Genomic DNA, 12065 nt, shown 5'->3' on the forward strand with positions numbered 1-12065 from the left:
TCAGACGGCGGCAGCTCATTTTAGAAAGTCAACGGGGGCCTTGCTAGTCCTGCTGCTAGCAGGCGCCTGCACACCCCTCCTTCTGGAGGTTACAGGGCCTCCATGCTACCCCTGCCTGAGCCCAGCTCTCTCCCCAGGACTCCCCCAACTCTAGCTCAGCCCCTGGAGCCACCCCACTGCAGGGGGTGCTGCCCCCTCCCCCGCAGGTGGAGCTAGGGCCCTCTCCCTGGTGCCAAAGGAATTTCAGGCAGGGGATGGGTGGGGCCAAGTTGCAGGGTGAACTCTCAAAGCTCCTGGGAGGGGGTCCTGAGGCCGCCTCCGTGATTACACAGAGCAAGTCCTTGGAAGCCGGGGGTGGGGGTGTCTGTAGCCCACTTTCCCTCTCTGCCTCCAAGATTTGCCTCCTTTGCTGATCATTGGTTTTCAAGGATGAGGGGAAGTGCTTGCAGATCATTGATGTTCAGGGATGAGGGGAAGCGCTTGGTTTGCTTTTGGTTTTGGAATTCAGATTTAGCAAATGCGGCGATGGTGGGGTGGGATGTGTGGGGCAGGTGGGAGTCACAGGCCTTCCGGGCAAAGGATCTATACCCCATGTCCCACTGTCCGGGTGTCTCTCCATCTCTCTTTGTCTCTGAGTGCAGTAGTCTCTGATTCCAAGATGCCCCACCTGCCAGATTCTGGCCCCTCTGTCTGCAGTTCTGTCCAACCCCACTCCACCATTTCCCAGCCCTGACACTACCATGGTTGTCCGGGTTGGGGGGGTCCTCTCTGCAGGACGACCCTGAGAGTGAGGATGTGGAAAGGGGGTCCAAGGCCAGCACCCTCCGGCTGGACTTCGTTGAGGACTCAAACTTCAAGAACAAGGTCAACTATTCATACACAGCCGTGCAGATCCCCACGGACATCTACAAAGGCTGTGAGTGCGCAGCGTGATCGGGAGCAGCCCTCCCCACCCATCGTGGGGGGCACGGCCCACTGCCCGGGCACTGCCAGGTCCCGGGTACTAAGTCAGTGCCATCCACCTTCAGCCCCCTGCACCCAAGGTCACACGTGCTCACCTCTCAGAGCCGCCCACACACAGGCACCAGGCCACTCTCAGGCACAGCCTCACACTGCCTCTCAGCAGGGTATGCAACGCTGGGCCTCTTCCCCTTGTGCATGCGTGGTCTCCTGCCTATACCCACGTGCCCACACAATGCATGCACATAACTATTTCCCCCACATGCTGGGCCAAGTCCCCACTGTCTCCAGAGGAGCTCCTCCCCCGGCCCTCGCCCATTCCCTGGCCGCAGGCAGGAAGGGTTGAGGAGCTACCGCAGCAGATGGACACAGGGGTTGGGAGAACAGGGAGCAACTTCTCCTTCACAGACATGGACCCTGTAACACTTTCCTCATCCTCTTTGGTGGGTGGGGGGGGGCGGGGGTGGAGATAGAGGTCAGGGGCTGAGATTCCCAGCTCAGGGACAGTGTATCTTGGCATAATGTGGAGATCAGTTCACTACAGCGAAAAGGGTTCCAGTCAGACATGAGGATGACCTTGCTGAAGAACATGGGAGGTGCAGGGAGAAGAAGCCAAGAGTCGAACACTGACTGGGGAGCTCTGGCTGCAGGATTGAAGGCTCTGGGGTCTCTTGATCCTGACATAATCCTGGGGGCACCCACAGGGTAGCCTCAGAATTCAGAGGGCCCACGGGTGGCGGTTCTTGAAGCAAAGGTTCTGGAGCTTCCGAGTGATCTTCAGAAACCCTGGGAATCCTTCAGCGTTCTCAAGGAGGCCCCGTCCACCTTTAGGGCCAGCCAGGCCATCTGGGCAGCCTCAGGCAGGAGTGGCGGTGGGTGTCCCCCCACCCAAGGGCCGCCCACAGGCCACCTGCCTGAGCCAGTCAAGGGGCACTATCGCAGGCAGGCACGCTAATTAAAACAGGAGCCACACCGCCCTCCCCAGTCACCCCTCGCTACCCACACAAATTACATTTTATGTGTTTTTTATTTACTGTGTCACTTTTAATTAAATCTGTAATCGCCTGCCTGAGGGGGCATGGTCCCCGTTTCCCAGCTCAGTGTGATCTAAGAGTGTGGGCACGTGAGTGTGGGTGTGTATGCACAGGGCTGAGGAGCACGCCTTTTCCAGGTGGAGGGCTGATTGTAGTGTGTGCACGAGTGTGTCTCACGGTGAATGCGTGAGCAGGCAGGTGGTCATGGATACATGGGACAGGCCAACCAGGCCCCCTCTTGGTCCTTGACCTGAGTCAGGGACACCCCTCTGCCAGCAGCTAGCGGGGCTCCCAGGGTGATCTGTCTGCCCTAAGCCTCTCATTGTGCAGATGGGGGAAACTGAGATCCAGTGATGGCTGGGACCTGCCAGGCAGACTCTCGCAGGGCAGACAGTACAGTGTGAAACATTGGAGACTCTGACTTCATTTTTTCCTTAGAGAGAAAAATAGAAATTGTACAACTCACTAAGTTTCTAAATTAGGAACGAAACCATAACATACTGTTCAATAGGCACAACCAATGCTAGAAATGTGTTTTGTTTTCACATTACGGTCAGTTAAGAGAAGCTGCAGGGCCAGAGAGAAGGGAGAGAGCGCTGAAGGGGGCAGACAGCAGACAGACAGCAGCGGCTCCACAGACTGGAGAGCAGAGGGAAGAATGCCCTGAAATATGCTGGCGCCCCCTAGGCTGTGAGAGGTGGACCATAAAGAAGGCTGAGCACTGAAGAATTGAGGCTTTCAAACTATGGAACTGTGGTGCTGGAGAAGATTCTTGAGAGTTGCTTGGACAGCAAGGAGATCAAACCCATCGTTGCTAAAGGAGATCAACCCTGAATATTCATTGGAAAGACTGGTGCTGAAACTGAACCTCCAATACTTTGGCCACCTGATGGGAAGAGCCGACTCACTGGAAAAGACCTCAATGCTGGGAAAGATTGAAGGCAGGAGGAGAAGGGGGCAACAGAAGATGGTTGGCTGGCATCATTGACTCAATGGACATGAGTATGAGCAAGTTCCAGGAGACGGTGAAGGACAGGGAACTCTGGTGTGCTGCAGTCCGTGGGGTTGCAAAGAGTCAGACATGACTCAGCGACTAAACACCAACCTAGGCTGTGGGCTGACCCTGGAGCATTTGCTTTTTTTTTTTTTTTGGTCCATGTGGCATGCAGAGATCTTAGTACCCTGACCAAGGATCAAACCTGTGCCCCCTGCAGTGGGAACTCAGAAGTGTTAAACCCTGGACAACCAGAGAAGTCTGCATTTGTATCTTTAAATCCCAGCTTTGGGAATTCCCTGGCAGTCCAGTGCTTAGGGCTCCATGATTCCACTGCAGGAGGCACGCAGTCCATTCCCAGTTGGGGAACTAAGGTCCCACATGCCATGCAGCATGGCCAAAAACTTAAGATCAAACAAAATGTAAATCACAGCTCTTCATCTCTTCTAAGTGTTTCTTGAGAGAAGCATGCATGCTAAGTCGCTTTGCCACCCTATGGACTTTAGCCCGCCAGGCTCCTCTGCCCATGGGATTCTCCAAGCAAGAATACTGGAGTGTGTTGCCATGCCCTCCTCCAGGGGATCTTCCTGACCCAGGGATCGAACCTCTGTCTCCTGCGGCTTCTGCATTACAGGCTGATTCTTTACCGCTGAGCCACCGGGGAAGCCCCTTGAGAGAAGAGCAGAGCCTTTGGAAGGCATTCTCTGGTTCTTGTCTGGGGCATGCATCTTCAGCGAGAGGGGATGGTATCAGGGCTCCACCGGGGGAGAAAGGAGGTGGGAGAAGTTAGAGGAAGAAATAGCCCCTGGGGGAGCTGTTGGGGGACAGAGGCCTGACAGTAGCAGACCTGCTGTTTTTCCTGAGTGTCCCACATGCAAGTTGAGGTACAATGCACATGTGAGGACATGGGCTACACACCTACACTGGGCAGATTTAGGGCTGTCCTGAGTTGAGGGGCAGTGGGGCCTCAACTGTAAGCCATCCTGAGTCTCTGCCTAGGTTGAGGGATCTACAGGATGGAGTCCGTCCGTCTGAGAGAAGCCTTACTCTGTGAGTGCATATGGGGGGAGGGTCTGGCCACCCCCACACACCAGTCACATGCGCAGCCACAGCGGCTGGAGGAGACGGAGGGTGGGGTAACTTGTTGGGGGAGGTGAAAGCAGGACTCATGGGTGTCTTCCTGTAGGGGCAGACTGGTACGCAGGTATGAGCACATGTGCCCCTGTGCCCATGGCCACAGTCAGGCTGCTGGCCAGGTAGGTGTAGGGGTGAGGAGGTGACACATGTCGCTGGAAACACAGAGGTGAGATGTAGGTATGCCTGGTGTATACTGCATGCAGTGTGCAAGTGCAGGCTGTGTGTGTGTGTGTGTAAGCTCACGTGCCAGTGTTGGAGAAGGATCATGGCACATCCCCTGCCCTGCCAAGAGCCCCTGCCCCCACCCCTGCCTGCTCCTGGCCCTAGTTGATTAATCATGGAGCTGAGTGGCTTCCAGCTTATCAGGTACCTTAATAGCTGAATAATTCCAGCCCCATCATCGGGCCCTTAATTGCTTTCTTGTGGCTGCAGCCCGGAGTACATGCTGAGTGGGTGAGCTCCCAAGGGGCCAGCGGCAAGCTCCCCGCAGCAGGCTGAACAGGCGTTCGGGCTCAGAGCTCCCTGCCACCTGGGTGGCCCCTCTGCAGGGGCCACAGGCCCCAGGTGCCCTGCCTGGTCATCTGGGGCCCTGGCTGAGGGCAGACTGAGCTGTTTCTTCAGAGGGGATGAGGACCAGGATATCTTCGTGGAGGAGCTGGTGCGGCCCTGGCTGAGCCCTGGGAAGTGAGGGAGACCCGAGGAGGCAGAGAACTTTCTGAGTGGGAGGCACGTGAGTGGGTGTCGTCAGGAGGTTCAGCAGGAGAACCGCCGAAGCACTTCCCACCCCAGCCCCCTGCTTCCCCCTCAGCCACCGTCATCCTCAATGAGCTCAACTGGACAGAGGCCCTGGAGAATGTGTTCATGGAGAACCGCAGGCAGGACCCCACGCTCCTGTGGCAGGTCTTTGGCAGCGCCACGGGAGTCACTCGCTACTATCCAGGTGGGCACCAGCCCATCTCCCCAGTCCACTCAGCACCCCACGCCCCTCCACCTCCCTGGCCCCTCATCCTGGGTGCGTGGGAGGGGATGGTCACCTTGTCCATTGCAGGGTGGCCTGGCCCACTGCTGCAAGGCCTGCTACCAGGGCCAGGCATTTCCCTGCCGGCACCCCCCAGTCATCTCCTTTCCTCCCGTAGCTACGCCGTGGCGAGCCCCCAAGAAAATTGACCTGTACGATGTCCGAAGGAGACCCTGGTGAGCGAGCAGGGAGGGGTTGGGCAGGGACACCCCCCTCAGCTCGCCTGCCCGCTCCCCTCCCTCCCAGTATCCAGGCCTCCGAGCAGGGCGCAGCCAGCTCTATCCAATTTTCATTTCACACATCGTTGCCACTGGAAAATGGATCCCATCACCCAGGCAGGCCTCCCAGCTGCCTCTGCCCTCATCCACTGCCCTGCTCTCCACCCTCTCGGGACTGAGGGATTGGGCCCGTGGGGGTTCCCAAGGGGGGTGTGTCCTCTGCAGGGTTGGCCAGCCTCTGCTGTACTCCATCGGAGCCCTAGACACCCTTACCCGCTCCCTGCCTCTCCTGCCATACTTCATGGCCTCGTCCCCTGCCACTTGTTCAACCCCCTTCGCAGCTATGACTCTCTGCCCTTGGTGCCTCAACCAGGGCCAGCGGAAATGACAAGCCACTGAGGCCACGGAACATGCCTCCTGTCCACTCTCTGGATCACGTGCTCACCTCTCCTTGGGGTTGTTCATGTGTTGGGGGTCAGGTCACTCATGCCACGGGCAAGGACTGTTTCATTAAATGTGGTATCCTTAGAGCCGAGAACCCTGTCCAGCCCAGGCCATGGACGCACCATAGAAACATTGAATCAGTATGGGGGTGAAGGAAGGAAGAACCGCCCCCTCGCAAGGTCCCAGTAAGGCTGGCCCTAACTGAGGCTTCTCCTGGGCAGGTATATCCAGGGGGCCTCATCGCCCAAGGACATGGTCATCATCGTGGATGTGTGAGTGAGCGGCACTGGCCAGTGGGGTGGGGGCAGGGCTGGGGACTGGAATCTGCTGCTGGGGAACATCTTGGGGGAGTACTACCAGGCGCCTCCGTGACCACCCCCCCACCCAGGAGTGGCAGTGTGAGTGGCTTAACCCTGAAGCTGATGAAGACGTCAGTCTGTGAGATGCTCGACACGCTCTCCGACGACGACTATGTCAACGTGGCCTCGGTGAGTGCCAGGGGCCAGGAATAGGTCACTCCCTCCCAGCCCATGCAACCTCTTCCTTCCCTGGGCCAGCCTGAGGCCACTCACTACTGTCTCGGTCCCTGCAGTTCAACGAAAAGGCACAGCCTGTGTCATGCTTCACACACCTGGTGCAGGCCAACGTGCGTAACAAGAAGGTGTTCAAGGAAGCTGTGCAGGGCATGGTGGCCAAGGGCACCACGGGGTACAAGGCCGGCTTTGAGTACGCCTTCGACCAGCTGCAGAACGTGAGCCCCCTGGGTGGGCGAGCGGGTGGCCAGGGATAGGCAGAGGCCTGAGCTTGGTGACACCAGGAAAATCAAGACAGATGGCCTCGTTAGCATCCAAAAGGCAGGTCGGGCAGACAGCACCGTCTGCTGTGGGCAGGGGAGGTGCAGAGGGCAGGCCTACCCTGGGGAAAGAGACCCCCACCCGGGACTGGGGAGGGGCCCAGAGCTGACCATCCCCACATCTCCTCCTGCCCAGCCCAACATCACTCGTGCCAACTGCAACAAGATGATCATGATGTTCACGGATGGTGGCGAGGACCGCGTGCAGGACGTCTTTGAGAAGTACAACTGGCCCAACCGGACGGTGAGGCTCAGCCCAGGCGGGAGCTGCCCTGACCTGGCCCGGTCCAAGGGAGGGGCTGTCCACTGGTGGCCACGGCAGTAACCTCAAGCCCCAAACAGGTGCGCGTGTTCACTTTCTCCGTGGGGCAGCACAACTATGACGTCACACCGCTGCAGTGGATGGCCTGCACCAACAAAGGTACTCACCCGGCGTCCCTGCCGCGGGCCCTGCCTGCCGTGTCCCGCCATCCATTGGGCTGGTTGTCCACCTGTCCTTCCGTATGTTCAGCTTTCCCCCTCCTTGTTCGTCCACTGCTTGTCTTTCCATATGTATGACTGTCTGTCTGTCTGTGTGGCTACCTTGTCCGTCTGACTCAGCTTCTTTCTGCCCATCTGACTGTCCATTGTCCACATGTCCCCCGCTTGTCTGCTCCGGGGTCTGTTTGCTGATCAGTCCATCTCTCCACACAACTGGGCCTCACCCACTGGTGGACCTGAATGTCACCGCCATCCTAGAATGAGGGCCTTCAGGCCTCAGGCTCCTGCTTTCATCCCAGTTTTGCTTCCTTACACCCCCACTCTCACAGCCCCTTCCATGTTGTCACAGGGTAATGGCAGGGGGGCACTAAAGGGACGTGAGTTCAGGGGAAATGACACCAAAAAAAGGGAACCCGAGAGACAAGTCAGGGCTGCAGACACACCCCCAGAGTACAGGGCCCCTGTGCCATGCTCCCGAGCACCACCACCCAGGCCCACCTCTGTCTCCCCTGCCCTCGCAGGTTACTATTTTGAGATCCCTTCCATTGGTGCCATCCGCATCAACACGCAGGTAAGACTGGGGTGGGCCAGCCCTCCTCGCAGCCCCTTTTCTTTGCTTGGCTGGGACGTTGCAAAGACGGGCTGCTGTGTGATGTGAGCGCCCCCTGGTGGCTGATTGACACATGGGGAGACAGAACCGGGAAGATTCAGTGGGAGGGGCAGACTCATGACCCCACCCCTGCCCCGCTCCCTCCCCAGGAATATCTTGACGTATTGGGCAGGCCCATGGTGCTGGCGGGCAAGGAGGCCAAGCAGGTGCAATGGACTAATGTGTACGAGGATGCACTGGTAAGGCCTCAGGGCATGGACGGGTCAGGGGATGTGCCACAGGGTCAAGTCCTGTGAGGGCCCCCAATGGTGGTAAACCAAACAAATGAGAAAGAGGTGGCCTGTCCTTGCAGCGCCCCCTGCTCTGAACACTCAGGGTGGGGGCATGGCTGCCCACAGGAGTCTGACCCATACTCTTCCTCTCCTTTCAGGGGCTGGGGATGGTGGTGACAGGGACCCTCCCTGTTTTCAACCTGACACAAGACGGCCCTGGGGAAAAGAAGGTGAGGCCTGGGGAGGGTTGGGCAGGCCCATAGCAGGTCTGGGATGGAGGAAGGACAGGAAGCTGCAGACCAGACCAGGGTGGCCACTTGTGAGAGCAGCTTGAGGTCATGGGTGTGGGCAGTTGGGCAAGGTGACCCCCTCCCGTGGAATTGAGCCCACTGCAGACCCCTGCCTCTGCTTCCAGAACCAGCTGATCCTGGGCGTGATGGGCATCGATGTGGCTCTGAATGACATCAAGAGGCTGACTCCCAACTACACAGTGAGTGTAGTTCCCCTCTCCATCTCCCTGCTCTCCCTCTCTTGTGGACGTAAGCCAGGCTCAGCAGCGGCCGATCAGGATCCCACAGCTCTGTGGGGTCCTCTGAGTTCAGGCAGTCAGGGAAGGCTTCCAGAGGAGACGACCTTGGGCCTGGAGCTGGAATGGGCAAACTTTCTGTGAAGGGCCAGACTGTGAGTATTTTAGGCTCTGCCAACCTAAATACTCATACTCAATTCTGCTGCTGTATTGAGAAAACAACCAGAGACAAAACATAAATAAATGGGTATGGCTATGTTCCAATATAGTTTTGTTTGTGGATACTGGAATTTGAATTTCAGATCATTTTTACATGTCATGAAATACAAATTCCTGGTTTTCAGTCATTTAAAAATGTAAAAACCATTCTTGGCTCACAGCACTACAGTAACAGACAGCGGGCCAGATGTGGTCCCTGGGCCCTAGTTTGCCAACCCCTGGTCTGTCACCTAGGCAGGAGTGTCCCAGATAGAAAGGAGGGGAAGGCAAGCCTTGGAGGCAGAGGAAACTCTCTGGACAAAGGCTTAAAGGTGAAAAACAGAATCACAGCCAGGGAAGGGGCTAGATCATGGTGGCTGGCCCAGGGCCTATGGCAAAGGGAGTTTGGGATTTGGTTGTGAAAGGGTTGGGAGATGCATGTCAGCATGCTGAGAGGTGAGCCCCGTGAAGGCCCCGGGTCGCTGGCCTCCATGTGCAGTGAGAAAACTGCCTCAGAGAGGTAAGGGGCGGGTCTAGAGCCCTGCTTTTCTTTCCCTTCCACCTGGAAGGGCTGCCTCAGGTAGTCCAAAGGTACACTTGTCCCCCTGTGTTCTACCAAGATGGGGAACAGGAAGAGACTTCAGTGGGGAGGGAAGGGGAGGTCAGTACAAGGGAGTGCATTGTGGGGCCAGTGGTGGTAGAGAGGACCCACTGATCATGAGAGCCAGGGGGAGGAGCTGAGCAGGCCAGATCGCATTCAGGTCCCACAGAGCTGGCCAGCGTGGGCAAGGGCTGCTGCATGAGGGGCACCAGCCTGCTGGGCTTGGCTTAACAGGTAGGCTTGGGGCTGCATGGCATGTGGGGGCCCTGGCCAAGGCAGGCAGATGGCAACCCCCCAGCAGCATGGAAGGCAGGATGAGGAAGAGCCTGGAGACCGGGAAACCCCTACCCAGCCCTCCAGGCTCTAAGCTCCCTATCTACACCCCCAGCTTGGAGCCAACGGCTACGTATTTGCCATTGACCTGAATGGCTACGTATTGCTTCACCCGAACCTCAAGCCCCAGGTGAGCCAGGTAGGGTGGCCTGCAGGGTGGGGTAGGGGGGGTGAACCCTGTGAGAGCGGGACTCCTGACTTCCTACCCGGCCTCCCCTAGACCACCAACTTCCGGGAGCCTGTGACCCTGGACTTCCTGGATGCAGAGCTGGAGGATGAGAACAAGGAGGAGGTAAGGAGAAGAAGGAAAGGAGGGATGGGCGGGGAAGGAGGGGCACCCGGAGCAGGGAAGGGTCGGGGCTCCGCCCTTCACGTCTCATGCCCTTCCAGATCCGCAGGAGCATGATCGATGGCAACAAGGGCCACAAACAGATCAGAACCCTGGTCAAGTCCTTGGACGAGGTGAGAAGGTGGCGGAAGGGGGACAGCAGGTTGGGGTGGGGGTGTCACACCCTCAAACCCCCCCACTTCACCCCTGCCTGCTGCCCCAAGTACCTGACCCAGCATTTTCTCCCAGAGGTACATAGACGAGGTGACGCGGAACTACACCTGGGTGCCCATAAGGAGTACCAACTACAGGTGAGCCGGCCGGCTGGGCAGGCAGGGAGGGGCCGGGGGCCCCAGAGCCTGAGCCCTGCTGGGGCTCCCTTCCCACCCCCAGAGCCCCAGAGCCTGAGCCCTGCTGCTCCTCCCTCCCTTACCCATGTGCCCATTCTCCCCAATCCTACCGGGGCTTTCAGCAGCCAAGACTGCTCACTTCTCACCCTCTGGGTGCTCAGTCCCCAAGGGTCTCTGGCTGGCCCTTCATGAACCAGCAGTGTCTCCTGGGAGCGCAGGGCAGAGAAAGGTCAGAGCATCTGACATCTCCCGGCTACCCCACCGCACTCTACACCCCTCCCTCCCGGCTTTGATTGTATCCCTGGATGTCTGAATCAGGATGTCATCCCTCTGCGGCCATCACAGCCCCGGAGCCGCTCCCCCGGAGGGTCAGGCCCAGTCAGTACCCGCTGGCTGTATTCCGTGTGCCTCATGGTCCCCTCCTTCACACTACAGTGCCAGCCCACGACTGCCCTCACTGTGTCAGTGCCAGCCCTCATCTCTGGGGACTCTGGACCCCGCTCTCATGGGGGTGGCAGCACCCCCACCCCCACAACCTAGCTCACTGACCGTGTTCTGCCCCTTGTGAGTGTGCTGCTGGCCAGGTGGGGGAGGCTAGCTGGCCAGGTGATGTGATGGGGGGAGGCTACTGGGGTGAGGGACAGGATGGGGAAACTTGCCTTGGGACTGGGAGTTCGGAGGCCTCCAGGAGAGTCTGGGACTTGGCGGGTCCAGGCCCCTAGACCATGAATGTGGCACAGCAAACCAGGGAGAGGCGTACCTGGTGGTCTCCAAGGCCACGGGGAGGAGGGTGCTTGCAGTGTGGCCTCCCCTTCCCAGCTGTGACCTCTGCTCCCCACCTCCCCTCCTCCCCAGCCTCGGGCTCGTGCTTCCACCCTACAGCACCTTCTACCTCCAAGCCAACCTCAGCGACCAGATCCTACAGGTCAAGTGTAAGTGGCCCGGCCCCTGCCTGCGCCCTGCACCCTCGCCTCTGCCCCTGCACCCTGGCCGGCCCCAGGCAGCACAGCCAGCCGCTTGTGGCCGGGTGGCCCCTCCTGCCCACTCTGCCCACGCCCCCCACCAGGTGCCCGCAGGTTGGGGGCACCGGCCATCGGAAAGTCTGTGGAACTCTGCATGCTCGCCTTTTCTCAGATTTGGTTCCAGACCATTCTCTCATGGTTTCCGTTGAGGTTTTTGTTTTTGCCTTCTCCTCCTCCGTGTCTTCCCTCCTGAGCCTGCCTCCCCCCACACGCCCCTGGGGGCTGAGTTCTTGGAAGACACACCCTCCTCTCATCTCTCTCACCCCAGCTCCCCCGTGCAGCTCTCTCCCCCAGTGGTACCACCCCCTGGGTCTCCCCCAACTCTGCCCCCCAACTCGTCCTCCCTTATCTTCCTCTCACCTCCTCTCCCACCTTCTTCCTCCATTGCCTTCCCGCCTCCCTTCCACTCCACCTTTGCCTCTCCCTCTCTCCTCCCGTTCCTCCATTCCCCTCCCTGAACCCGCACCTTCTCTCTCTCCCTCCCTCTGCTCAGTCCCTCCATTTCGGTCCCACACATTCCCTCCCCCCCACTCCCCCATTCAGCCTCTCCCATGCTCTCCTCCCCCTTCCCCTCCTTTGCTCCTTCCTCCCTCCTTCCTCCCGGCCTCTGCCCCCCGCCCACCCCGCCTCGTGCACCGTTCCTTCTTCCCAGCTCCTCTGCCTGTGGCTCATCCCTGCATGTCCTGC

General features: G+C 58.8%; 1 protein-coding gene across 4 annotated transcripts in view; it reads left to right on the forward strand.

Annotated features, from left to right (window-relative positions):
* Positions 1-12065, forward strand: part of CACNA2D2 (calcium voltage-gated channel auxiliary subunit alpha2delta 2) — a 140552-nt gene that overhangs the window by 117436 nt on the left and 11051 nt on the right. For all 4 annotated transcript variants that reach the window (XM_070359390.1, XM_070359388.1, XM_070359391.1 and 1 more), the window contains exons 6-22: positions 775-916; positions 4934-5065; positions 5262-5319; positions 6027-6077; positions 6194-6293; positions 6398-6556; positions 6795-6902; positions 7001-7079; positions 7660-7709; positions 7898-7987; positions 8179-8250; positions 8436-8510; positions 9734-9808; positions 9899-9970; positions 10069-10140; positions 10256-10317; positions 11212-11288. In XM_070359390.1, the coding sequence (XP_070215491.1) occupies positions 775-916; positions 4934-5065; positions 5262-5319; positions 6027-6077; positions 6194-6293; positions 6398-6556; positions 6795-6902; positions 7001-7079; positions 7660-7709; positions 7898-7987; positions 8179-8250; positions 8436-8510; positions 9734-9808; positions 9899-9970; positions 10069-10140; positions 10256-10317; positions 11212-11288 (1474 nt within the window). The remainder of the gene's footprint in view (positions 1-774; positions 917-4933; positions 5066-5261; positions 5320-6026; positions 6078-6193; positions 6294-6397; positions 6557-6794; positions 6903-7000; positions 7080-7659; positions 7710-7897; positions 7988-8178; positions 8251-8435; positions 8511-9733; positions 9809-9898; positions 9971-10068; positions 10141-10255; positions 10318-11211; positions 11289-12065) is intronic.

The sequence above is a fragment of the Bos mutus genome, chromosome 22, assembly GCF_027580195.1.
Source record: "Bos mutus isolate GX-2022 chromosome 22, NWIPB_WYAK_1.1, whole genome shotgun sequence".
Lineage (NCBI taxonomy): Eukaryota > Metazoa > Chordata > Mammalia > Artiodactyla > Bovidae > Bos > Bos mutus.